The sequence below is a fragment of the Mus caroli genome, unplaced genomic scaffold (assembly GCF_978045245.1).
Source record: "Mus caroli unplaced genomic scaffold, Mus_caroli_1 scaffold_20, whole genome shotgun sequence".
In the NCBI taxonomy this organism is placed as follows: Eukaryota; Metazoa; Chordata; class Mammalia; order Rodentia; family Muridae; genus Mus; species Mus caroli.
The window spans coordinates 54,592,538-54,619,633 of NW_028227275.1; the positions used below are offsets into that span (position 1 = coordinate 54,592,538).

The 27,096-nt window shown below is 53.6% G+C and overlaps 1 protein-coding gene across 3 annotated transcripts in view; it reads right to left on the reverse strand.

Annotated features, from left to right (window-relative positions):
• The window catches only part of Macrod1 (mono-ADP ribosylhydrolase 1), a 143,764-nt gene that overhangs the window by 960 nt on the left and 115,708 nt on the right, over positions 1–27,096 (reverse strand). For 2 of the 3 annotated variants that reach the window (XM_085834126.1, XM_021151365.3), the window contains exons 4-7: positions 12,173–12,202; positions 729–845; positions 191–312; positions 78–108 (exon numbers count right to left, since the gene is read on the reverse strand). In XM_085834126.1, the coding sequence (XP_085690252.1) occupies positions 78–108; positions 191–312; positions 729–845; positions 12,173–12,202 (300 nt within the window). The remainder of the gene's footprint in view (positions 1–77; positions 109–190; positions 313–728; positions 846–12,172; positions 12,203–27,096) is intronic. The other variant, XM_085834127.1, reaches the window with a different exon arrangement.

The window sequence follows — 27,096 nt, forward strand, 5'->3', positions numbered from 1 at the left end:
CCCGCCCCACCCACCTCCGTGATGAAAGGCAGGGGAGGAGCCACTGCCCACACCATGCCTGGCTTTTCCAGACTCACCAAACACGCCTGTGGAGATGCACGGGAAAGCCTAGGGAAGAGAGGGCAAGATGACATGGGGACTTGGTTACTTGGTGCCTTCCCTGATGCCCCTGCCGCCAGTTGACTCTTACCACTGAGCGCAGCCGGTGCTCCAGCAGCAGGTCCAGGCTGCTCAAGTAGCAGCTGCGGAGCTCCGCCGCCTGGCTGGCAGTGGGTTGGCCCACAGCGATGGGTCCCACCGTGTGGATGACATCTAGGGTAGGGTGACAGCTTCAGTCAGTCTCTCATGCTGTCTCACTAGAAGGACCTCACCCTTGCAGCACACACTATGACCGCCCACCCACGTCACTGCTAGGTAGTGGAAGACCTTGACATTGCCCTCTAGCTCTCCTTTCTGCTGTAACTCCAGCCATTTGCCATCTGCTATCTGGAGTGTCAGAGGGGCCAGGCCCTTACACTTAACGTTGTAGCCGGGCGTGGTAGCGCACGCCTTTAATCCCAGCACTCAGGAGGCAGAGGGAGGTGGATTTCTGAATTCGAGGCCAGCCTGGTCTACAAAGTGAGTTCCAGGAGAGCCAGGGCTACACAGAGAAACCCTGTCTCAAAAAACCAAAAAAAAAAAAAAAGACGCCGCCTTGTGGCTGTGGGCAGTTCCCCTCGAACACTCACACTTGGCTGGCAGCCGATAGCCGCAAGTGATCTTGGCTTTGCCGGTCTCGCAGTTCTGCAGGGTACGGCATTCGTCCGTGAGCAGGGATCCCGCGGCCCGATGAATGCAGCCGTCCACTGCAGGGGACCGGGAGAAATGAGCTGTCGGGTTCCCTGCATCCCTGAAGAATCAGGCATGCATGACAGCCCAATCCCAAGAGACTCCAAGGCTATGCACTGGCCCACTTGGCATCACAAAGTTCTCTCCAAGCCTGCTCTTGTCGCCCCTTGTTTCACATCTAGGGAAACTGAGGCTGCAAGGAATTGCAGTGAACCCTGGAGCGAAGAGACGCGGGGCGACCGGCAGGGGGCGCGCCTGGCCCACCCACTTGCTTCTCTGTCCAGTCCGAGCCGTCCTGAGGTCACTCAGATCTAAGAATCTGGTGGGATCCCTGGCTTTGATTAGGCCGCTTCAAAATCCAAGCCTCAATTAATCCCGTCTGAGGAGCCGAGGCCACCTAGCTCCAAATGACAGGTCCAATCCTGCGCCTGAGCCTAGGGTTTCCAACTCCTTCCCATGGGACCAGGCCTCTCAGGTGACTCTCAAACCCTGCTGGGGCAACTAGCAGACTCGTTAGCATTAGCGCATCCTGCTTAACTAAGGCCAGGCTCCCGGCTTGTTTATCCAAGGGAGGCTCTTGGGATTCTCTGTGACCCTGGGGATCCAGACCCAGATAAACAACTCTTAACGTTGCTATATTCCAGAGCCAGCAGACGCCCAGAGGCAACTCTACTGCTCACCCAAGAACCATGTAGCTTTGCCCAAACAGGTTGAGGCAAGTACTAGTTTGCCCCTGTCTGCTATACCAGGATCTCAACTGCAAAATGTGGACAGTGCCCCCTGAGATGGCAGGGCTGATGGAGCCCAGGCCGATCCTTGAGAAAGTCTACTGCCTGGCATCTGGATGCACTGGCATAAAGCAAGCAAAACAAACAAATAAACAAAAAATTCTGGCTCCATTTTACAGATTCCTAACCCTTTCTCTTTCCTGCATCCCACCCAGGATGGGGTGCCACCAACTGGACCCCCCCCCCCCCCGCTTCTGTTTCCTGTTCCCAATTACACCTAATTTTCAGCTTTCCTCAGAGCTGGCACTGGGGTGTTTTCCCAGAGTTGGAGAACCCTGGGAATGGCTCAGGGCAGGGTCGTTCAGGCCCCCTGCTCTCCTTGGCAGGATTCTGCAGAGTGGGTGCTGAGGCCCGAGCCTGGGTGAAGCCTGGAGTTTCTGTTCTGGGTGGGATGTCCCAGAGGACCCAGCACTGTACAGAACAGCAGCGGCAGGGAAGGTGAGCAGCCTGAGTGACCAGGGATCATTTCTACTTCTCTTGGTCTAACAGAGGCCCACCTCATAGGATGTTAGAAATAAATAAATGTTGCAGGGTAGGGTAGTGCCAGGGTCAGAACCCAGGTCACATATCCCACCGCTAAGCTATATACCTCAGTGCTAAGTAAATTGACCTTTTTTCTTTTTTCTCATATTTGTTGTGTTTTGGTTTTTATTTAAGCCACATGATCTTGTGTAGCTTGGGCTAGCCTCAATTTAAATTTAAACCCCTAACCTTCCGGCCTCCACTCTGAGCTAGGGGAGTTCACCACTATACCAGGCTCTGGTCCTTTTTATTTTATTTTCTTTCTTTTTTTAAAAATTTTTTAATTTTTTTGGTTTTTCAAGACAGGGTTTCTCTGTATCCCTGGCTGTCCTGGAACTCACTTTGTAGACCAGGCTGGCTCAAACTCAGAAATCCGCCTGCCTCTGCCTCCTGAGTGCTGGGATTAAAGGCATGTGCCACCATGCCCGGCTTCTTATTTATTTTATTTCTTAGATTTGTCCATGTTACTTTATGTGTGTGACTGTGTTGCCTACGTGCATGTATGTTCACTGTGTCTAGGATCCTGCTGGAGCTGGGGTCACAGAGAGTTGGGAGGCACCATGTGGTGTCTGGGAATTGCGTCTGGGTTCTCTTCAAGAGCAACAAGTGGCCGGGCGTGGTGGCGCATGCCTTTAATCCCAGCACTCGGGAGGCAGAGGTAGGCGGATTTCTGAGTTCGAGGCCAGCCTGGTCTACAGTGTGAGTTCCAGGACAGCCAAGGCTACACAGAGAAACCCTGTCTCGAAAAACCAAAAAAAAAAAAAAAAAAAAAAAAAAAGAGCAACAAGTGTCCTTGGCCCCTGAAGTCAAACTCTAATTCTTGTTAGCTGAGCAGTATTGGGCTTGATCAGGTACAAAGTGATTTAGCCCCTATCGTAACAGACAGTGTATGGCGAGTCTGTGGTGAGGTGAGGGAGTTGTGTAAGGTGAGCACAGGGATTTGTGGAGGTGACATTCCTGGAACCTACCAGCCCTGGCTATCAGTCTCAGCCCCTTGGCACTCCACTACCTGCTATTCCAGTGTGAAGTGTCCCGCAGGTGACCTTGGCTGGCTACAGAGTCGTGTGGAAATACAGACCCTGCTCAAAGGAACAAGTCTGCAGTTAGTCCTTTGAGGCTAGCCTGGGGAAGTGAGGGCACAGAGGACTGGCACAGGAGCCCTCTACCAACTTTTAGAATAGGACTTGGACCTCCTGACTGTGACCAAAACCAAAGATGAGGCCCTGGCCAACACATCTGTGTTACCCTTCCCCAAACAGGTTGGCCCTGGAATCTGGGTCTCAGATGCCTGGCCCCACCTCCTCACCCAACCCTCCCAGTCTCCTCTGGATGTCCACTGTCAAGACCTGTCCCCTACCACCCCTGATGTCCATCCCATAGTAGCTGGCTTCTCACCAGGGAAGAATGCAGTGACTTTAATCCCAACAGTTGGGAGGCAGAGGTCAGTTAGACTAAACGGTAAAGTCCTTTCTCACCAAACACCAAGGCCTGCAGCTCAGTCAGCCTGGTCAACACCCTCCTGTCTACTTGGTCTGATATGAGCATCCTTCCATTGTGGTGGAGCTGGTCAGCCTCCATCCCTTCCCGTTGGACCTCCTTGCAGTAAACACCTTGGGGTGCTGAGCCAGACCCATAGATTGTCTTGTTGGAGCCTCACACCCCACACACTAAACATCGAAGGCTCAGAGACTCTACTGGGACCATGATGTGGCTGCTTTTGCCCACCCGCCCCCCCCCCCAGTGGGCCAGTGCTTATCTGCCTCTGGCAACCGATTTTGTCATATTTTGTCTCCCTGCCCTCCCTCTTCACCCCTGCAGCCTGGTACCTATTCTCTCTCTGAACCCATACACCCCAGAAGAGTATCTGGCCTGGGGCCCCTCGTCTCTCTGGCCTGTGCGGCTCATCCGTAGGGCTGTATACTACTGCCACCCACCAAGCTGCTCTCAGACACTAGCTGTCTCCTCCCTGGCCACTCTGGGCTCTTCTGTCCCAAGCCTCTCCTCTACTGCTGCCCTCCCTAATCCCTACATCTCACTGAACCCCAGCCCCTTCCCTTCCTGTCTAGTCCATCCCCCAAAGCCTGGGAGATGCTAAGGGACAACCTACTGGTAACTGTGGACAGACCTGACAGTCAGCTTGGGATTCACAAGACTCCCTGTCCCAGCACAACTCTCCCCAGCAAGCAGGGGGAATGGGGCTGGACCCCGACCCTCTGCAGACCAGCCAAGGCAAACTCCAGTAAGGCACTGAAAACTGTTGGCTTCTATTTAGGGTGCTGTAATATTCATGAAGGGAAGATTAGATATTTAAATTTATTCAGCAATAAATGTGTCTCAGTGGGGGAGCATTCCTCATGCTAAACAAACAAGCGAACAGGGGCTAATTAATTATTTACAGGAACAAGAGGAGCCAGTAGCCTAGGGGACTCAGAGGGCAGTTGTACCCCTGCCAAAGGGTCAGCTATCCCCAGTCCCTTCTGCCACTCTATGGAGCTGGCCCTGTTACATCTTCTACTGGGATTTCTCTCTCCCAAAATTCAGGCTAAAGAATGCTGGTAACTTTGGGCTAGTTATTCAATCTCTCTGAATTTCAGGGCTTAGGTATTCAAAGAGCTGTAGGGAACATTGATTTAGGCCAGGAGGCAGCTAGCAGGTAGGCAACCAAAAGCCAGAGGAGTCAACAACTTTCCAAGATCTCACAGCTGGAAGTGGAGCAGAAGCCAAGGTCTCTACTGCTAGGCCCTGTCTCACAAGAAGTGGAGGCAAAGGTTCAGAGAGGCACAGCCATGAGCAAGAGAGGATTCTGGGTAGCTCCCACCTCTGCCCTGCCCATCCTGGAATAGGGATCCAGTTTGTAGAGTGACAGCCCACCTGGCCTTGGGGACACAGGCAAGGAGCTTGCCAAGAAAAGTTCCCCTTTCTGAGCTCTTCCACCTTGTCTCCAAGGTACAGTCTCTGTACCTCTGTCCTCAGCTGTCAGGAAGCCCTTGTTGCTTGGTGTGGGCATTTGGGAAGAGGCTGCTCCTTTGTCTACCACGCTGTCAATACTCACAGCTAGGTGGCCCAGGTTCAGCCAAGGGCAGAGGCCTGGGCACTGCAGCACTGTTCTAGGAAGACAGGCTGGTGGGTGGAGGGGGCAGGGGCAGGGACTCTCTGTCTAAGAAGGTATAGGGGACCTCTCCCCATCTGGACATTCAGTCCTGCTTGGGCTCTGACCTGAGGAGAGCTCACAGCAGCCACACCTTGGTGCAGCATACAGCTGCCAGCCAGACCCTGTGCACTGGTCCTTGTCCATTTCCTTCTCAGAAGGACAGCTTGGCTGAGCAGATGGGGAGCTGAGGCCACCGGAGTAAGGAAGATCCCTGAGCTGCTGACCTTTGGACTTCCACCCTCCAAGAGGGCTGAGACGGTCCACTGGCTCCTGGGCCCTTTCTCTTCTGGCTTGCTCCACACTCTCTTCCTCTTTCTGGATAGAACTTGTGAACAGAGACACTGATGTTGCCCGGTTAGAACCCAAACAGCCAACTTCTGGCCCTTCATTTCCCAGACAGCTCTCCTTCAATGTCTGCTCAACACAAGGCCTGTACTGGGCCCGGGGAAGGACACAGAGCCCACCCTCCTGAGGCTGCATCCTGGAGGTGCCCAGGAGGGTGGGCGCCCCGGGGAGAAGATGGATGGACGACATCACTGTGATGTGATCTGACATTCATTACGGGGTGAGATCAGCTCCTTAAATGGGGATTTGAAAACATTAGGGCTTCATTATGTACACAACCATGGGCCTCATTCATCATGTACAAGCACTCGCGTTATTAAAGATCCTCGGCAGCCGTATGCAGGGCCTGGTGGCATCCTGCCTACTGGGGGCAGGGCATGAGTGCAGTGGCCATGAGGCAGGGAGCAGAGATGCTGAAGGAAGACTAATTCTCACACCCCTTACTCATGGGAGGCCAGTTGCTAGGTAGGGTAGGGCGCCTCAGTTTCCTCATCTGCAAAATGAAGCTGCAGATAGACTCCAGTGTCACTCAAGGGGAGGAGCTACCCAGGGCACTGTTCTCCTAGTGATGATCAGGAAGTGGAAGCTGGTGACCCAGGGCCTCTGCCTGGGTAAGGAAAGACCTATCACACTCGCTCGGCTCATGGAACCTTTTGTGGCTCATGCCAATCCACAATATGAAAACTTCAACTCCGACAGCAAGTCACTGGCCCTGGGAAGCTATACACTGTACCCTGTAGTGAACATGTAATGGGGAAGCCACAGACCAGTCCTGCGTGTCACACTACCAGGGAAGAGGCAACGGGGCTGACATGAGAAGATGGAACGGGACAGGAGGTAGGGAGGTTTGTGAACACATCCATTCAGTGGTCCAAAATGTCCCACTAGCATGGGATAGTGTACTGGAGCCCTAAGTAATAGAACATACTGGGAGGGACTAAAGAGAGTCCCAGCCTGTAAATCTGGGGGCAGACGTGCAGGACTGCAGTCCTAGGGGCAGGAACTGTGGGTAAGGTACCTAAGAATCACCCTAGTGCATGTGCCTAGTCAGATGTGAAGAACACGTGCCTAGCCAGATGTGAAGAACATGTGCCTAGCCAGATGTGAAGAACACCCTCAGCTTGCTTCTAGCCTTTTTTGTTTTGTTTTGGTTTTGGTTTTTCTTTTTTTTTTTTTTTTTTTTTTTTTTTTTTTGAGACAGGGTTTCTCTGTGTAGCCCTGGCTGTCCTGGAACTCACTTTGTAGACCAGGCTGGCCTCGAACTCAGAAATCCACCTGCCTCTGCCTCCCGAGTGCTGGGATTAAAGGCGTGCGCCACCACACCCGGCCCTCTTTTTTTTTTTTTTTTTAAAGATTTCTTTATTTTTATTATATGTAAGTACACTGCAGCTGTCTTCAGACACTCCACAAGAGGGCGCCAGATCTCGTTACGGATGGTTGTGAGCCACCATGTGGTTGCTGGGATTTGAACCTCGGACCTTTGGAAGAGCAGTCGGGTGCTCTTACCCACTGAGCCATCTCACCAGCCCCCGGTTTTGGTTTTTCAAGACAGGGTTTCTCTGTGTAGCCCTGGCTGTCCTAGAACTCACTCTGTAGATCAGGCTGGCCTTGAACTCAGAAATCTGCCTGCCTCTGCCTCCCAAGTGCTGGGAATAAAGGCGTGCCCCACTGCCCAGCTGCCTTTTTTTTTTTTTGAGATTTAATATATATATATATATATATATATATATATATATGTGTGTGTGTGTGTGTGTGTGTGAGTACACTCTCACTGTCTTCAGACACACCAGAAGAGAGCATTAGACTCAATTACAGATGGTTGTGAGCCACCATGTGGCTGTTGGCAACTGAACACAGGACCTCTTAACCACTGAGCCATCTCTCCAGCCCCCCGCACGTAGCCATTTTTGAGGGTCCCTCTCTGTGCTAAAGATGCACCCCTACTCCTGCAGATAGGCTCAGGCTCAACACTGAGTCCAGCAAGTTTCCTGGCTCTTGGGAGTTCTCGAGCTACCTGCTGCTTTTGAGTCCCACAGGTGGCCAAAGAGGGGTGGGGCAACCTCACACACCCTGGCTGCTGGAGCACTGGAGCACCGACCAACCGCAGCCCATAGGCTGTAGAGGTTAAGTTCTCCACTGAGTCAGGCTACCATTCATCAGGGCAGCAGTGCCAGCTTTCCCAGAGGCCACGGAAGCAATCACAGATTAGCAGCAGTGATGGCAGCTAGCTGCTTGCAAAGAACTGACAGGAAGGCCAGGCTGGGGTCCCATACTCAAAGGCCTTGCTAAGCCTCAAAGAAACAAAGGAAACGGGGGGGGGGGGGGGAGGAGGGAAAGAGAAAGCAGAGGGAAGGGCGGTAGAAAAGGATGGTGATCCAAAGGGGGCAAGAGTAGTTAGAAAGGGACAGAGATCGAGGCAGATAGAAAGGAGCCCCTGAGAGGCCCGGCGAGCCGCTGAAGTGTGAGCTTGCGACAGTGTGCTCATATATATCCTGAGTGAGGGGAGAGGACACGGGCTGCACACACAAGTATGAGGCTATGGCCGAGCACAGCGGCAGTTGACAAGTGTGCTCCCAACACGTGCTGTCCACCTGTGCCTGTGCCATCAGTGGTCCAGATGGTGCACATGGGGGCAGACAGATCTTGAATAGTTGTCAAGGGTGACAGAATACTGAGGATGGTTCAAGATAGAGCTGACATGTACTAGGCTCTCCATCCCTAGACTTTGGGGTGTGGCCAGCAGGAGAGACTATTGTCAGGTAGGACTCTGGGCAGGAGGGCGGAGGAGCAGCAGCAGGTACAAAGGTCCCGGGATGGCTGGAAGGGATGCACTACCATCCTGGCCTCTCCCAGCATGTGGTGCTGGGATATGGCTGTAGGGGTGAGGCAGTGCAGGGTGGCGGGGGGGGGGGGGGGAGCTCATGTGTGAACAGGTAGGTAGATCCTCATTTCCTGTAGCTTCATGGGGGGCTGGTAACTTGTGAGGCCCAAGCAGGGGAAGAAGGTGAGGACAAGGGCTCCTTCCCCCTTCCCAGCCTGTCTTGCCCTCCTGCCAAGGACCTGTCTGACCCCAACTGCGCTGGCTCCCAGTGTTGGCCCTTTGGGGCGCTGGTTGGCTGGGGCAGAGATGGCAGCCATGGCGGCAGAGGCGGCGGCCCTGAATTAATCTGTCACTAAGACTTGGCCATGGCAGGCGCAGTCATGATTTAGATGAATAATTGAAACGCTCCGATACATTTATTATCCCTTTAGTGCAAAAGTGGCAGAGAAAGACGAGGGGTAATTGAAAAAGAACGCACAAATCTCCCCGAGAAAGCCGGCTCCTCATCGCCAAGTAAACATCTCAGCGCTAATAAACAGTTGAGGCGCTTGGGCCTTGTCGATCCCTATCCTGATTTAGGACCCGCCTCCCTCCTTACCATACAATAGGAGAGTGTTTCAGACATCTTTTAATTGAGCCAATAACTGGCTTTCCACGGGGAGATAGGGCAGAGGCATGGGAAGAGAGTGGCCCAGGTAGTCACCAGCTCCACCAGGAGACTAGGACTTCCCTAGGCCATCAGGTCATCGTCCCTCATATCTCTCCATCCTGCTAGCCTGCTAAACTCCTATTCAATCTTCAAGGCCCAAGTCCCAGCATCCTTTGCTTGAGAAACCTACTTCTAAATTGGGTCACTTGACTGTAGAGCAAAGTCCTGAGTACCCACCGACCCTCAGCCCTGGGCAGACACACGGAGAGCATAGAGTCTGCTCCACTTGTGCTAGCAGAGCAGAGGTCACCGTGAGGGGCTCCCGAGCTCAGTGTCCTAGGTCCTGGCCTTCTCAGGAAAGACATCCTGGTGGTAGAGCACTGAGCACTGTATAGTCTGAGGGCCCAGAGCTAGGGACAAGAGCTTGGTAGCATGTCTGCTGGTCTGTGGCTGACAGGACAAGGCCATCCTGAGAGGAGGACAGATAAGGGCAGGTAGAGACCTGAGCTCTTACAGGAAGAACTTCAGGTCCCCACGAGCGGTCCCAGGGTCTTCCTGGGGTCAGGGTTGGTGGTGGGGTGACAGATGTGTCCTATGTGAAGGGGTATGTCCCCGTAGCTGGCAGGCTGCATTTCAACTTCAGATGCCAGGCCCGCCAGGCTCTACCTCCTCCTTCCACAGCCCTGTCCTGCACCTCCACCTGCTCCAATTTCATTAGCAGGGCTGTATCCCAGGCCTAGCCGCAGAGGCTCCATAAATCTTAGCTGCATTTAGATGAAAGGCCAGACTTCCTCCAGGGTCACTGCTCCACCCATCTCCTCATCACCCAGCCTCCCTGCACCTCTAAGGCTGAAAAGGGAGCCAGAGCACCCCATGGCTTAAGGCAGCACCAGGATGCCTGCAAGCCACCCCTCTGCCCAGCCTACTTCTGCCTGCTACCCTCAGGGGCGAGTCCCTCCCTTCATGGGAGAGTGTCCAGGCCCATATCCTGGCGATTCCTTTCCTTCTGAGGGACAGACAGAAGGTAGTGACGGTAGTGATAAGGAATTGTCACATGGTAGAAGTGGGATGGTTCTTAGAAAACAACTACCGCGGAGTGAGAGCCAGGGTGAAGGCTGCAGGCTGCAGCCTCAGCCAGTACTCAGGGTGGGTCCCTCTGGGAAACCTGTATTCAAGTAAAGGCTTGTAAGAGAGGATGATATCCTCGGGAAAAGCACATCCCCTCCCCCCCCCCCCCCCCCCCCCGCACACACACACACACATGGAAGGAACAGCCGGTGCAGGGCTCCCTAAGGCAAGAGTGTGCTTCTCCTGCCACCCGCAGTACCCAGGCCCTGAGGCGAGTGCACCTAACCCAGTGCAGGGAGGCAGGTGTGGTTGTGGGGAAGGCCTGGAGAGCAGGGAGGCTGAGAGGTGGCTGGTCCTTCTGAGCCACAGTGAGGGCCTTAGATGGGATTCTCATTGACGTGAGGGTTTTGAGTGGGTCAAGAATGGCAAGCTGGAGCAGGGTGTGATGGCGCACGCCTTTAATCCCAGCACTCGGGAGGCAGAGGCAGGCGGATTTCTGAGTTCGAAGCCAGCCTGGTCTACAGAGTGAGTTCCAGGACAGCCAGGGCTACACAGAGAAACCCTGTCTCGAAAAACTGAAAAACCAAAAAACCCAAACCAACCAACCAAACAACAACAACAACAACAACAACAACAACAGAACAGTCTTGCTGTGCAGGCTAGTATGATAGTTGGAATAAGAAGTACACCGGGACAGCCAGGGCTACAGAATAGCAAGCTGGAAAGCCTACATGCGTCCTTCATCTCTGCCTTCCCTAGAGGAAATGCTAAAGCCCTAGCTCCTCCCAAGGTTTCTGTTCTTGTTGCTCTTCATGTCTCTGGGCTGGGATCTGAGGCCTCTGGCCAGCTGAGGCTCTTCAATACCCTGCTCCCTTCATCTCTGTCTGTTCCCTCCACTCAGGACACTCTTCCCACCTCTCCTCACCAGTCCATGCCCCACCTTCCTTCCTGAAATTTTCCCGGTGTTCATGCTGAGCCCTGATGTACCTGGGACCTCCCACTACCCTGTCCTGGCTGGTCTGTCAGCATCCAGCTCTCAGCCCTGTGCACACAAGAGAGCACCGAGTGAGGAATGAATAGGTGTGGGAAGGGTCACCAACCACAGAGGAGCCTGTTCCTCTTAAAGGTCAGGCTTGCAAAGAGGCCCCCAAGGGCCTATCCATGGGCACCGAACCCCCATCCTGGGAAGCGGTGACCTCCACGGGGACAGCTAGAGGAGAGTGGGGAGGGAAGGAAGGCATCCTCAGCTACAAACAGCCCCCTGCATCCTGGCTGGTCACCGACAGCTCTTAGTGCGTGCTTATTTATTCCTGACCTTCGCTGCCCCTTTTATTTTTCCCCCTTTTAAAACCTGGCCTGGGCCCCGCCACCGCTGCCGTAAACATGGCCCCCGGGATTTATCCCGCGGCGCATTAACCCCTGCACCGTGGCTCACCAATCATCCTGCCGCCGCTGCGCAGACAGTGGCTGCCCAGCAGCTGGGGGCTGAGGGGCTGAGTGGGTGGTGGGAGGTTGGTTGAGGCAGATGTGGGGCCACAGGGCTGCCCCTCTCAAGGCACCTGCTGCACTGGCCTTTGTCCCCTTGTCACTCACCCGTTCCCTACCTGGTGCTGTAGCGCGCTGGTCTGAGATACTACCTGGCAGACACCTGGGGTTTTTGAGTGCCAAGATGGATAAGGTGCAGAGACAGTGGAAAAGCTGAGAACAATTAGCAAGGAGCTTTCAAAGGTCCAGCAGGCATCAGGCACAGAGTGAGGCTTTGTCTACCAGCCCCCAGGTCCAGCGTGTTCAGGTACAAGCTGGGAGGGTGGCTTGAGTTCAGGTGTGTGGGGAGTGGGGGTGGGGAGGTTACCCTACAAAGGAGCCAGGCCTCTAGCTTTATCAATGAATACACCAGAGGGGACTGACTGAAATTGTAGGGACCTGAAGAAGGAAACAGGAGACCCATGCCCCACCCCCACTCCACCCTTATAGGAGACTCAGGAAGGTCTGGTACTCACCCCCTCCGCCTCCAAGCAGGGAGCTGTTGGCTGCAAGACAGAGACAGAGAGAGAGAGACAAAGTCAGGTTAGTGCAGTGCGGGAGGGGTCAAAGGCAGCTACATGGGGTAGAGGGACAGTCAGGCAGCTGGGAGCAGGGAGCCTGGGTCTGAGACTCTGGGTATAGGATACCCAAGCCCTTTGTGCAAGAGCCAATGATGGGTGTTGGGGAGCTCCTAACGGGGCCTGGGCTTATAGGGGATCAGGAAGTGGGCACAAGGAAGGCCACCCTGACCACCCAGAAGTAGCAGTACACAGGGTTACAGCAGGTATGTGCAGGTCAGAGGACAACTGGCAGGAGTTGGTTCTCCCCTTCCACAAAGTGGATCCCGTGGTTGGACTTCAGGCTTAGTGGCAGACGCCTTTGCTCACTGAACAATCTTGATGCCCTCTGCTCTCCCCCCCCCCCCCCCCCCGCCACACTCCGCTTTTTTTCTGATATAGGATTTCTCTGTGTAGCCCTGGCTGTCCTGAAACTCTCTTTGTGGACCAGGCTGGCCTTGAACTCAGAGATCCACCTGCCTTCGCTGGGATTAAAGGCTCGTGCCCCCACTGCCCAGCCTCACCCCCTTTATTTTTTAAAGACAGAGTTTCCTGAATTCTAGACTGGCTTCAGTTCACTATGTAGCAGGGGATGGCTTTGTAGAGCTCCTGCCTCCACTTCCAAGTGTTGGAATTATGGGTGTTTACTCCTGGCCTGTACTCTCCCTGCTCTCCTTCACAGAGTTTCTTGAGACCCAGAAGTGCCCAGCCTTCAGCATAGGTATGGGAAGGCCAGGGCAGCATGGTCCTGACCCTCATGGCCCACAGGCTGCCTAGTAACACAGTTGGAGGCCACCAAGAAGGAACTGCTCATGGGGCACAGTGGCACACACTTTTTTTTTTTTTTTTTTCGAGACAGGTTTTCTCTGTATAGCCCTGGCTGTCTTGGAACTCACTCTGTAGACCAGGCTGGCCTCGAACTCAGAAATCCGCCTGCCTCTGCCTCCCAAGTGCTGGGATTAAAGGCGCGCGCCACCACGCCCGGCTCCGGCAGCACACTCTTAATCCCAGCTCTCAGGAGGCAGAGGCAGATGGATCTCTGAATCTGAGGCCAGGCTGGTCTATTTAGTGAGTTCCAGGACAGTGAGGACTAAGTAGAGACCCTGACAAAAAAAAAAAACAAAAAAAAAAAACAAAGAGAAGAAGGCAGTGTGTGTGCAGCTAGGGAGGAAGCAGAAGGCCACAGAGTCTGGAATGTGTGGTGGAGGGAAGCCACGCTGTGGGCCTTGTCAGAAGTCTGAGTGCCAGCCAGCACCCACTGAGCAGGGCAGCCTGGCCCCAGGCCTCTGTTTCCAATGTAAACTGGGAAAAATACCCCAGCTCACAGGGTTGGGGTGAAGGTCTTGAAAAAGGAGTCAGTTCTGGCCTTGCTATAGGACGGTGCCTGCTTTCTGCCTGGTCTGGAGGGGACCCTCCTCAAGCAGAGTGGGCCTGACAGCCATCATGGCTGCCACTTTCCCCAGTTAGCCATAGCCATCCTTCTCTGCCCAGCTGGCTGCCCCTCCTGCCTTACCACGTGGCCCTGTGGCTGACGATAGGTAAGGGGGACTAGCAGTCCCTCTACTAGAATGCTAGGGCTGTGCTGATCATTGCTCCTGCTCAGCCTGGAGTCCCCTTCTGGCCACAAGGTCTACATCCCTAAGAAATCCCAGTGCCAACCAGACCAGGAGCTAGGGGAGGCCACAGGTTCCCCAGACCCGGTTGCTGCCCAGGTTAGAGGCCCAGGGAGCCTGGCTCCCAGGCTGGGCCTTCAGCACCTCCCAGGATTGACTCTTACCCCACCTTCCTGGGCTTTCTGCTTTAGGGTTAGGGGCCAGACTATGGCCCAGCGCTTTTTTTGCGGAAGCTATGGATGCTGTTAAGTGGTGTCGGGTGGCTCGCAGTGGCTGGTCTCCCAGACCTGACAGCTCCTCGCTTGGGGAATAATTAATTCCACAGCCTGAAAACCCAGGGCTGCAAGTTGCCACGTTACTTTCGAGATTAATACAAGCAGCTAATTAAGATGGAGAGGCGAGGAGCGGCCGGGAGCTCCTAGAACTAAGTGGAGGCCATGGGAACGAAGAAGGAGCTAGCTGAGCATGTAGGCAAGCAACCTGGAAGACACTACCGGGTGAGAGGTCAGCCACCAAGGACCCCGGAAGGGGCAGGGTACTGAGGTCCCACTCTGGTGCCCAGAAGCTCTCCAGGACATGATCCTATGGAAGGGGTAGATACTTAGCGAGATAAGCTGCCATTCTTCTTAAAGGACCCCGTTTATCGCCAGAGCCAAACCAGGGAGGGCCTCCTGGTCCCATTTTACAGAGAAGGAAACTGAAGCTCAGATAGGTCAACTGGAGGAGAGAGAGAGAGAGAGAGAGAGAGAGAGAGAGAGAGAGAGAGAGAGAGAGAGAGAGAGAGAGAGAAAGCAGGTATAGGGTGGTGTAGGGAGCTGGAGCTGGGTACATTTCAAGGGCTTGTGCATGCAGGAAGCCCTGGGTTGGATTTCCAACCATGTATATACCAGATATACAGATTTCCATGTGTATACCAGACATAGTAGCTGATGCCCGTAATTTTTTCACTCTGGGAGGTGGAAGCAGGAAGGATCAGAAGTTCAAGGTCATCTTCTCTTATGTAAGGAATTCTAAACCAACCAGGGCTACAGGAGACCTTGGTTCCAAATAAATAAAGTCTAAATCTGGGTCTCTCTGAACTGGAAGGCAGGCCACCAAGAGGGACGGTTACATGGCTATACCTCCTGGCCACGCCTACTTCCTCAAAGCAAGGAGGAGCCCTCTGGAGCCTCTATTACCTCAGCCTCGATTGCTCCACGCCCGGCAGGGGCAGGCTTGGCTGCAAACGCGAAGGGCGCACTCCGGCAGGAGCTCGTGGGAACCGACAGTGGGAGATGAGGCATCTCAGGTGGGCCCAGGCCTGACTCCAGCCCTCTGAGCCCCTGGGGCAGCGCTGGCGGCTGTCGGAAGCTGCCCTCCGCGGCCCTTCCCACCTCCCCCCACCACCTCTCTCTTAATTAACACCGGCTGCAAACAAGCTGGCTCCTGCTCAGAGAGGGCACAGTGCCAAATGGGTTGGCAGGAAGCCTTGCTGGGGCAGGAGAGGAGGGGCCAAGACCTGGGCTGGGCGCAGCAGACCCCAGTCAGAAAGGACACCAACCCCGCTTGCCTGACACTCAAAATCCCGCTCTGTGTGGTCTTGCCCCTGGGGAGAGGCAAGTGGGAAGAATGGCTGCTGTCCACCGGGCGGGGTCTGAGAGAGGCATGGAGCTGGGAAAGGCCAGGTGTTACAAGGGTAGATAAGCCCGGAACCTTCTTGGCCTGAGAGGAGGATCTGTGAGCAGCCAACTTGCCCATAAAAGGAGGCTTTTTGTTTCTGCTTATCTTTTTTAACAACAACAACAACAACAACAACGTGTCTCACACAGCCCAGGCCAGCCCCAAACTTTCTATATAGCCAAGGATGACCTTGAACTCTGAATCCTCTTGTTTCTGTCTCTGGAGTTCTGGGATTACAGGCATGAACCCCTATGCTTAGTTTATTCCGTGCTCGAGATGGAACTCAGGTCTTTGTGCACATTAAGGGAGCATTAAATGACACTCCTAGATGTCTGTTTATCTTAAACAGGGTCTCACAGTGCTGCCCAATCTGCCAGAACTCCTGGGCTCAGGCAATTCTCCTGCTTCAGACTCCCAGCAGCTGGGAACACAGGCACATGCCGCAGTCTCCAGCTTTTATCTTATTTTTATTTTTTTTTTTATTTTTTTTTTTAAAGATTTATTTATTGATTATATGTAAGTACACTGTAGCTGTCTTCAGACACTCCAGAAAGGGAGTCAGATCTCGTTACGGATGGTTGTGAGCCACCATGTGGGTGCTGGGATTTGAACTCCGGACCTTCGGAAGAGCAGTCGGGTGCTCTTACCCACTGAGCCATCTCACTAGCCCCTTATCTTATTTTTAAAGGCTTTACTTACTATTCATGTGTTTGTGTGTCTGTGTGTATCACATGTGTGTGCGCCTGAGGATGCTGGGAGAGTTGTTGGAGTCCCTCGGCAGGCCGTTGTGAGCCACCCTTGTGCGTGCTGGGAATTGAACTCAGCCCTCTGAAAGAACAGCAAGTGCTGTAACTGTGGAACATCTCCTCAGCCGCCCCTCCTCCTCCTCCTCCCCTTCTTCCTCCTCCCCCTCCTCCTCCAGCTTTTTTATTTGTTATTTTTTGAAACAGGGTCTCTCTATGTACTCCTTCAGCTGGCTGTCCTGGGTCCTCCTGCAGTACTGAGTACTGAGACTGAAGATGTGCACCATCATGCCCAGTCTCAGCACCCAGGTTTTAAACAAGGGGCCGAAGCAGATCTCAGCTCTGGTGGTGTCAAAGTTCTAGATCATAGGGTGCAGGTTCCAGGCCAGTGCACACACATTTGACTTTAAGACAAGCCTGGTCCTCTGCTGCTCGTCAGGGGCACTGCAGACGAGACTCTCTTTCAACATGGACTGGTATGGTTTCACCACACTCCGCTGAACCTAACCAGCTGGCTTTGAGTCCTGTGACCTTGAACTGCCCACTCATGTCACTCAGTGCCAAGTCCTTCGACCACTGAAGACTGAGGTTGGGGGGGGGGGCCTCACTCGGTGCCTCCCATGTGTTCCCCAGGTTCTCTCTACCTGTTTTCCTGCTGTGCTCGCCCCCAGCTCATGTGACCTGCCACCTCTCTTTTACCTTCTCAGCCCCTGGCCCTAGTCTGCCATCCCTGAGGAGGGCATGGTCGGGATTCCCAAGTTTGTGGCCAGGCACTTGGCCTAGTTAGGTACTGGCAAGTGGCCACTGCCCAGTGAGAGGGAGAGGGCCAGCCCTCCCCCGCCCCCTCAAAGTTTGGCAAGTGCCACCAAAGATCAGAGGAAGCCCAGGGACAAAGGCGGTACCCTGCCTTGCTTTACTTTTTACAAGGAACATCTCATTTTTGTCTGTCTGTCTGTCTGTCTGTCTGTCTGTCTCTCTAGGGGTGCTCATGTAGCCCAAGCTAGCCTTGAATTCATATGTAGCTGAGGGAGAATGACCTTGAATTCTTGATCCTCCTGCCTCAGGATCCTGGGTGCTGGGAGTACAGACAAAGCCACCATGTCTAGCTTTAGGAAATGTTGTAAAATGTAATATTAATATATTTCTGAAAAAGTCACGTGATGGCATTTAAAATATTTTTTAATGGAGGTGGGATGGGGAGACTAAGGCACAGAGCCTACAGGGCAGCAGTGAGCTTGCTGGACAGGGTGTACGCACTGCCTACCTCTCTGGGGAGACACTGCCACCATTTTCCAGAGGCAGCCCTGAGCCATGGGGACAATCTCCTCACAGTGTAAATTGAACCAGTTCCCTTTTTACCTCAGCTTCTCAATTAAAATGGTTCCAGGTCTGGGAGTATGTCTCAGAGGTAGAGCCTAGCTCCCTATGCAAGAGGGTCCCAGGTCCCATCCCCAGCACAGTCAAGAAAACAAAAAACAAAACAAACAAACAAACAAAGGAAGCCCAAAATCTCTCAATAGGGAGCCCTTGAACTTCATAACTAAGAAACACCCCTCCTTTGTTCTCCCGATATAGAATGGGCCCAAGCAAGGCCCCACCAACACATCATTCCATCTCTTTCCCTACACTCTTCCCAGCATCTCACACTCCCCAGCATCCCCACACTGCCCAGCATCCCCACACTGCCCAGCATCCATACTTCCCAGCATCCCACTCTCCCCAGCATCCCAGTCTCCAAAGCATCTCCATACTCCCCAGCATCTCCACACTCCCCAGCATCCCCACACTGCCCAGCATCCCACTCTCCCCAGCATCCCACACTCCCCAGCATCTCCACACTCCCCAGCATCTCCACACTCCCCAGCATCCCCACACTCCCCAGCATCTCCACACTCCCCAGCATCCCCACACTGCCCAGCATCCTACACTCCCCAGCATCCTACACTCCCCAGCATCCCAGTCTCCACAGCATCCCTACACCTCCCTACTCTTCAGATAAGCAGCCTTCTGAATACTGCCACCCCACCCGGCATGCCACATCACAGAGCTCTGGTACATAGCAGGTGTCTAGGACTTTTTGTTTTCAGTATTGGGGACTGACTATTGGCCTCTTGCATGCTAGGCAAGTGCTCTCCCACTAAACCATATCCCCACCTCATTGTTTTTTGTTTTTTGTTTTTGTTTTGTTTGTTTTAGGTTTGGTTTGGTTTTCTGTAGAGTTTCTCTGTGTAGCCCTGGCTGTCCTGGAACTTGCACTGTAGACCAGGGTGGCTTCAAACTCACAGAGATCTACCTGCCTCTGCCTCCTGAGTGCTGGGATTAAAGACGTGGACTACCACCGCCCAGCTGTTATTGTGTTTTTAGACAGGGTCTCTCTATGTCTTCCAGGCTGGTCTGAACACACCCTGTATCCCAGGTTGGACTGGCACTTTAGATCTTCCTGTGCAGCTTCCTGAGTTGATGGGATTAAAGGTGTGCCACCAGGCCAAACCTCAGCAAAACCTCAGCAACGATTATTGGAAGAATTGGACAGTTATGGACTATATGCACCAAGTCACTCAGCCCACTATGTGGGTTGCAAGTGGACTAAACCTAGCTCTGCCCACTCCCCACATGAGGCTCTTCACCAGCTGGCCCAGGAGTGGGAAATGGTTCTACCACAAAGCTGGTCCAAGGCCAGCGGCCAAGCCACCTTCTGGCTTTCCCAGCCAGACAGGGACTAAGTCCTTCATGCCTGGGAGGAGGGGGTGGCCTTCTGAGGGAGGTGGTAGAGGGGGATGCAGAGAAGAGAGTCAGTTACCAGTGACCCGAGGAAAGCGCTGAGCAGGTGCCTGGGCCGGGAAGAGGGTGGGCAAGCAGGCACAGAGGTGACTTTGAAGCTGGCACAGCCCCTGCACATGCCCCAGGAGGCTCCTGCCTCCACTCCACTCGTCTCCTCAGCTCTGTGCTGTGCACCCTGTCCTGGCTCCCCAGCAGCACCTGCCTGGAACAGCTGGAGATCTGGGGGGCTGCTCCCCTCAACCCTTGAAAGCTCACTGGTCTGTTTTCTCAGTCCTCTGGAGTGAGTCAGCTACCAGCAAAGATGCTTTCTGCAGCTGAGCACTGGGGTGAGGTGGACCCTGCTGGCACAGAGCTCACTCCAGGGTGACAGTCAAGGCTACACAGGCATAAACTTGAAACAGAGTTAGATAGCACCAGAGGTCATGAAGGCAATCAAAAGGAAGATCGAGGAGGCCTGGTAGGCTGTCTCTCACATATGGCAAGGACCTACTGAAATGGGGAGGCTTGAAAAATATACAGCGGGCAAAGAATGGCTGGGCAAAGGCCCTGAGGCAGAAGCCTAGCTTGGAGGTATAGCACAGGGCCCCGTGGCTGAGGTAGAGATGAAAGAGGAGGGCAGGGGAGAGGAGGAGTAACGGGAGGGGAGGGGACAGAAGGCCAGGGACCTCTGGAGCTGGGCATCTTAAAGCTGGGCTTCTGGGAGCTATAGTGGCAAATAGGCATGCAGAGGTCAGACTGCCTACAGGGCCCTGTCTCACTCCTGAATTGTCCTCGTGGCTTGCCAGGCGCAAGGCTGACACCTACAAGGAGGGCTCTGTGGAGGCTTTGTCCCATTGCCACACAGACTGACAGCTGCCCCCTAAGCTCTGTTCCGGGGAAGGCGCCTTTTCTTCCTCCACTCCCACAGGCCTGCGATAGAGATCCGCGTTCCAAGAGGGCGAGTCATTTAAAACACGCTTTAGATTAGAAACACCCACAGATGGAATAAGATGTAAAATGTGCTGAATTTTGAAGATAAAACAAGAGACTTCAAAGCTATCTCAAGCTGGGCGAGCAGTCACCATGTTGGACAAGCTCTGTCTCCCCAGGCCAAGGTCACTGTCCTTCAAGGTGTGGGTGCTAAGGTGCAGAGCGAGGCTGTGTCAGCTTGGGCCTGGCAGTGCACAGGTAGAGGAAGGCCGTGTGGGGCACGGGGCTGCTACTTATTATCAAATCCACCCCCAGCCAGAGGTCACAGGGGCTTTCAACAGCAACAATGACACGTCCACCCTCCTGTCCCATTTACAGGTGGGGAAATGGAAGTGACTTGCTTCAGGACAGAGTCCAGAGTGGAAAGAGCCAGTGCCCTGTCCTTTGCCAGGGGTGATCTTAAAGCCCCCAGCTGTGATCTGGGGCCTCCCTCCGTGCCTTTATCTGCTGATGAAGGAGTCATTTAATTAGGTTCTCATGGGCCCTGATGTTAAAGTATTAGTGTCCAAAAGCAAAAACAGAAATAGCACAAAAGTGCCTTTAGGTGCGGTGGCAGATGCCTGTAATCTCAGCACTTTAGGAAATGGAGGCCGAAAGCGCAGGAGTTATAGCCTTGGCAATGCAGGGAAGCTCACCTGGAGTTTAAGACCAGCCTTGGCTATGCAGGGAAGCTCACCTAGAACACATGTACTCTCAACTGAAACAAAAGCTGCTAACCCCACGATGGGCCCCATTCTCATGACCCCATCTGACCCCACTCGGCTCTCAAAGGCCCTGTACTTGCTTCCAAACACCATCAGTATGTGGATGTGTGGCTATGGATTCTAGCTCTCAGGACCCTTTAGAGGACACATGGACACCATAGCTGGGGTTCAGGCAGGCACGGGAGCTGGGATGCAGGGAGAAAGGTGAACAGCTATGAAGAGAGGCTCACTGACTCCTAGGGAGGGCTGTGTGGCCATGTTGAATATGCAGCTCCATCTTACAGATGGGGAAACTGAGGCTCAGATATGTTCCTGACCTGACATCACTAAGGTAGTAGAAACATGACCCAAACTCTGTTTGGTCCAACTCTGGAGCCTATACTTTACCAAGCCTCACAAAGGTTTGACTTGTTTGCTCTCAGGGCTGAGCAATTATATATAAAATATTATATGTAAAATTAATTATATATAAAATATAATTATAAAATATAAACACAACTTAACTCAAGACATGCCTGCCTCACACTGCCCAAGCCTGAGCCTGCTCTCCCCTGGTCCCCAGCCTCCTTCCTCAGTTTCCCCTGAGTCTCAAGTAAGGCTCTCAGATTCTCACCTTCAGGAAGCCTCACTGCCTGTGCACCCTCACTGTCCTGCTTGGTCTCTATTCTTGAACCCCAGGATCCTCCCCCCATCCCTAAAAGAGCCAGACATTAGAGATGGAAATAGGTTAGCTGGCTGCTGTTCCTGCCTGCCTGGGTCCTGGGCCTCCACCCCTTCCTGCCTGTCTGGGTTCCTTGGGCTTCCACTGCAGGGCTTCAAGAGCTCCTGGACAACCTTCCCCACTCCAGAGGTCAGCAGCCCCAAGTCAGCTCAGGTGACACTTGGCATCCATTCTCCAGGTTGGCCTTGTGTTAGGGACAATGTAAGCAGCAGGAGAGGTAAGTCACCCTTGGCCTCAGGCCCTGCAGTCCCCAGTTCACACACCTGGTGGGACCTGTCAGGCACAGAATAATCAAAGAACAGTTATACACCTTGGCCAAGTGAGCCCTCTGGGCAGCTTCAGCCAGGTGCTTCAGTGGCCTCTTCTCTCTCCTGTCCCCAGGGACTCTGCACGGACTCCTGTTATTTTTGCCACTTTTTTCACACGTGCATAGGAGGTTCAGAGAGGTTGGAGGGACTTGCCCAGGGTCGTGAGGGTGGGGAGCCAGTGGCTGGGACTGAGTCCAGCTGCTTGACTCCCCCATGGAGTCCTGTAGGGCTGCAGACCCCCGGCTGCAGCAGGCCTCCCCTCCCCCAGGAACCCCGGCAGCACTCTTGTCCTGCCATTAGCATATCCGAGAGCATCCCTGAAACCCAATTACCAGGAGATGGCTTGGGCCCCAGCCAGCCGGGTGTCGGCTCCAGCTCAGGAATCCAGATCTGCAGGAATGAGGGGCTGGGACCTAGGGCAGCCGGCTGGGAGAGGAGGGGACCAGAGCCAGTGGCTGGGGTGGGGCAAAGGCAGGCTACAGATCCCTGTCAAGTGCTGTGGGGATCCCAAGGCTGTCTTGAGCCCTCTGCTTAGCTATGTTTAGGGAGGCCCTACTATGGCCAAAGACAGGTGACCTCCAGCGGGCCTCTGCTCTCTTTGAGCCTTAGCTTTTTTTTTTTTTTAAAGGATCAAACCTTGGGTGTTTTGTTGTTGGTGGTGATGGTGGTGGTTTTGATTTTTGAGACAGGGTCACCTGTAGCCCAGGCTGGCTTCAAACTAGCCTTGTAGCTGAGACATGCTACATGCTAATTAAAGTGCTGATGGGTCTGTGAGGAAAGCTGTTAACTGGCCTTGAAGTTCTGATCCTCCTGCTGGCACCTCCTAAGTGCTGGGGTTACAGGTATGGGCCACCATACTCAACGACATGAGTGGCTTTCTAAGAGGAAGAGCCACTGAAGCTGTCACCTTGCTTCGTCTTGCCAAGAGATGCTGTGGGCCCCATAAGGACAAAGCACAAGGCCCCTACCTGATGCTGGCGCCATACCCTGGCCTTCCCAGGCTGCGGAACCACCATGGAAGTAAAGCTCTGTTCCTTCTAAGTCACTCAGCCTCTGGGATTCAATTACAGCAACAGCAACAGACCCACCACCGAGCCTAATAAACCCATCACATGGGCCAGGGATGTAGCCATTCACAGTATCCTTACCTAGCGTGCATGAAGGCCTGCCTGCACTCAGTCTCCAGCACTGCAGAAACCAGGCACAGTGGTGCACACTAATAACCTCAGTCCTGGGGTGACGGAGGGAGGCAGGAGGACCTAGAGTTAAGACTAGCCTGGGACAGAGACCCTGTCTCAACAAACAAACATACACTGTTACACAACAGTGAGCTGCCTCCTCTTAGACACGCCAGAACCATGAAATTGCATATGCAATTTTTTTTTTAAATCTTTCTGCAGACAGGGTCTTGCTTGATAGCCCAGGCTGGCCTACTGCCTTACCCTCTCTGATGCTGAGATGGCATATTATTGCTTTTTCTGGTTTGGTTTGGTTTGGTTTTTCAAGACAGAGTTATTTATCTCTGTTAGCCCTGCCTGCCCTAGAACTCACCCTATAGACCAGGATGGCCTCGAACTCAGAGATCTGCCTGCCTCTGCTTCCTGGGTACTGGGACTAAAGGCAAACACCGCCACTGCCCAGATAACAAATTATTGTTTTCTCCAGTTTTGCTGTGCGTGTCCTGCAAAAAGGTTTCCTAGACCTGGTGACTATCTTTCTCACTGTCCTGTATATAAACCCCGACATTCACTGGGATGGACTCGCACTCTCAAGGGGCATGCTCCCAGGGAGATAACCCTCCATGCAACCCCAGTTCTCTACACGGGCAGATGGGTGGCCCAGCCTGGCCTCTCGAAGACGTGGCAGGGGCTTCTTTGCCCACCCCATTTGTCTGCCGGCGTTTCTCTGGGCAGGCTGGCATCTTTAACTTTACTAGTTATTGCCAAATTGCTCTCCAAAGCGGTTGTTTGGATGATCGTTTTAAAATATAAATTAGATCATGTCACTTTCCTGCTTAAACCTCTCCAATAGCTTCCTATTATACTTAGAATAAAATCCATATTCTCGTTCACGAATGCTCGGCTGCATCCCATACTTGCTCCTCCTAATTTCCTGTCTTCCTTTCTCTTCCTCCAATAGGTCTGGCATGCTCATGCCCCAGGGCCTTTGCACACACAGCTTTTTGCACACACAACTTTTCTCCCAGCTCTTCTTAAATTGGCTCCGTCTGAGTCACCAGGTCTCAGTGGAAGTGTCATCCCCTCCAGGGGCCTCCCCTGAGCACCCACTAAGACACCCTCTGCACATCCCTTGTGTTGTCCTGTTTATTTCCTTTGCAATTGACACCATGGGCCCACAAAGGCCTCACTTTCTCATCTGCCTGGTGGGTTATTACCAGCCAGGTGGCCTGTGGCAGGAAGGGCTCATTTGTGGGTCTCAAAGGTTGAAGTGGGGATCTAGGGTGTCCCTCAGGGAGTCAACATTTGCCTAGAGTGCTTGAGGTTGTGAACACCAACGCCAGCACTGTAAAACCAAGCCGAAAAGTCATTAAAATAAAAACCAATAGTAACTACTTAACGTGTATGGTTTACGAGTGAGTGTGCAGGCCATGCTGAGGCCAGAGTAAACGGCCTGGTTTCCTCACCTCGCTCTGCCTTACTCCCTTGACACAACATCTCTCATTAAACTTGAGGTGGCCAGCACCCTCTTGTCTCCATCCCTCACAGTGTGGGGGGGGGGTTCATGTAGACACACCTGGGGTTTTGTTGTTGTTGTTATTGTTTGGTGTGGTTCATGTAGACACACCTGGGGTTTTGTTGTTGTTGTTGTTGTTTGGTGTGGTTCATGTAGACACACCTGGGGTTTTGTTGTTGTTGTTGTTGTTTGGTGTGGTTTTGTTTTAATGTGGGTTCTAGGGATTTGAACTCAGAGTCATCCCCTCATTCCCAAACAAAACAACCCTTGCAGACCAAGCAGGTTGATGGCTTATTCATTGAACAGACATTGTGTCTGTGTGTTAGGGTGACAGGCAGTGAAGGGTGCAGATGGGGTGGAGAATGAGGCCCCGGGCGGGTCTCAGGGAGGGGAGCTTTGGTGAGAGAGCCATGGAAGGTGATAGAGCTTGGGCGAGCTGGAAGGCTGAGCTGACATTGAGTATGGTAGAGCTGGAAGAGAGCCATGGAAACACAGGGCAAAAAAAGGAGAGAGTGCCCCTATACCCACCCAGTGAGGCCCCTTGCCCCTTGGGGTTCCACAGGACTCCCGTGTCCCAGGGACAACTTTAGACTCTTGTTCAGATGACACCATAAGTCACTGTCTATGACTTGGGGCAGACACCCTGCTTCAGAGACCCACCTCCACAGACTTAGCTCCCCTGTATGGCTGGGAAAGGGGTCCCCTAAAAGGAAGGGACAAGCAGCTGCCCAGCTGAGTCCCCTCTGCCATGGTTTCTGAACACAAGGTTGTCTAAAGCCAGGCAAGCAATAAAGACAGGAGAAAGGCAGGGACTGCTTTCTGCAAGGGAAATTCAAGTTAGACAACAAGAAGGACTTTCTCTGCCACCAGACACAGCTTTGTCAGGAACCCATCTCCTTTTCAGAGCTGATGGCTCTCTATGGTCACTTCAGGTTTCTCGGGACAAAAACTGCTTAAGGTTGCTCAGCCAAGAAGAGATGAGACCTGTTGTGTCTGACTCTAATACTAGTCAGCTGGGACAGGACTTATGTTAAGGGGTTTGGGGGTTGAGGGTGTCAAGTACCCTACAGGCCATCTAACTACATCCAAGGCTTCTCTGGGTACAGAGATGAACTCAGCCTGGCCCTTGCCTTGACAGCCCCAGAGTCCCTTGACACGGGTGGCCTCCTCTTTGTCCTCCTGATCTCCAAGCTCCAGCTCTACTTTGTGGAGGGAGGAGGGAGAGAGGAGGAGGGAAGAAGGAGGAGGGAGGAGACCTGCGTGGCTGCCATTGGTATGCGAGGCCCAGCCTCAGCCCTCAGAGGCCCAGCCTCTCTGCTCAGCTCTTTAAGAATCCCTCCTTGGTGGCAGCCGCGTGGAGGTTGCCTGGCAACACCATCCCACCCCGCCCCATGGCTGGCACTGGCCCTCTTCCCCTCCCCCTTCTCCTATGGCTCCTCACATGCCCAGCCTCGGCTGTATTCTGAGCTGAAAGCCTGCCAGGCCCGGCTAGTTGGTTGGAGCATGGGTGCCTAGTAGGTGAGCCCACCCACGCCAACCCGAACTCTGCACCTGTAGGTCTTGTGTTCAGAAGCCTTGGTCCAGCAGTCCCTTCCTCTGCCACTTTGCCCCGTAGCAAATGAGGATTCTGGAACATGTCTGTGTCTCCTGTCCCAGCTCTGTATTTCAGAGCTCTGAGGGGAGACCCTGGGCTCCCATCAGGAATCCTCAGACTCCAGCCCCTCCCACCTGTAGTGGCTTTAGTTGACCTGTGGTACCAGACAGATTCTGCAGAGGGGCCCCGGAAGTCTGAGGGGAGGTGTCTGGAGTTATAGTCCCAGGAAGGTTTTCCTTGGCCCTGAAAGGTTAGCTAGGTATTGAGCCTTGTGGGGCCCACAAAGCCACTGTGAGTGGGGCAGGAGGCAGAGGGAGCATGTGAAGAGCAGAGAACCAAACCCCATCCCCAGAGGCCAGAGAGGCACAGTCAGAGAAGGACATCACCACAGGCAGGGGTGGGGGGTGGGGGAGCAGTAGAAGCCTTGGAGTACAGAGCTCAGACACTGATATCATCATTCTATTCTCTTCTCCCTCCTGGGGTGATTCCAGGGTGGCCCTCAGGCTTCCTCTATCTTGGGGTCCTACCTTTATCTCTCCCGGATGACAGCCCCTCCCCCACTCCCTTTAGCAGCCTCTTTTCCTCTGCTGCCAGGATGCGTGGGCTCTGATTAGCCTGCCCCTCAGGCCTCTGCTCCTCTGTCTTTGCCCCGTCTATCGGCCCCAGCACCATCTAGCTCTGATTCTTACACAGGCCAGTCTCTTTGAACATACTGTTCTCTAAGCAACAGCTCGATCTCCGTGCTGGACTTGGATGTGTAAACTAGGCTTTAAGGACCATCAAAAGCGTGTCCTTTGCTGGAAGGAAGTCGTGGTTGGAAGGAAGCAGCAGCCCTGAGGGAAAGAGTTGGGGTGGGGGTAATGCCACCCAGAGGTTCCCATGGGGAAGGAGGGTTGTGTGAGAAGCTTGGGACTGGCAGCCCCAGTCTTGGTCCCTCTGGAGAGACAGGCTGACAGGGAGAGTCCTGTCTCCAGAGCAGGCCTGGGTTCTGATACTTTCTGGAGTTTTCTCCCACCCACACCCAATGCCCCTCCCCCCCCCCACGCCAAGATTCTGC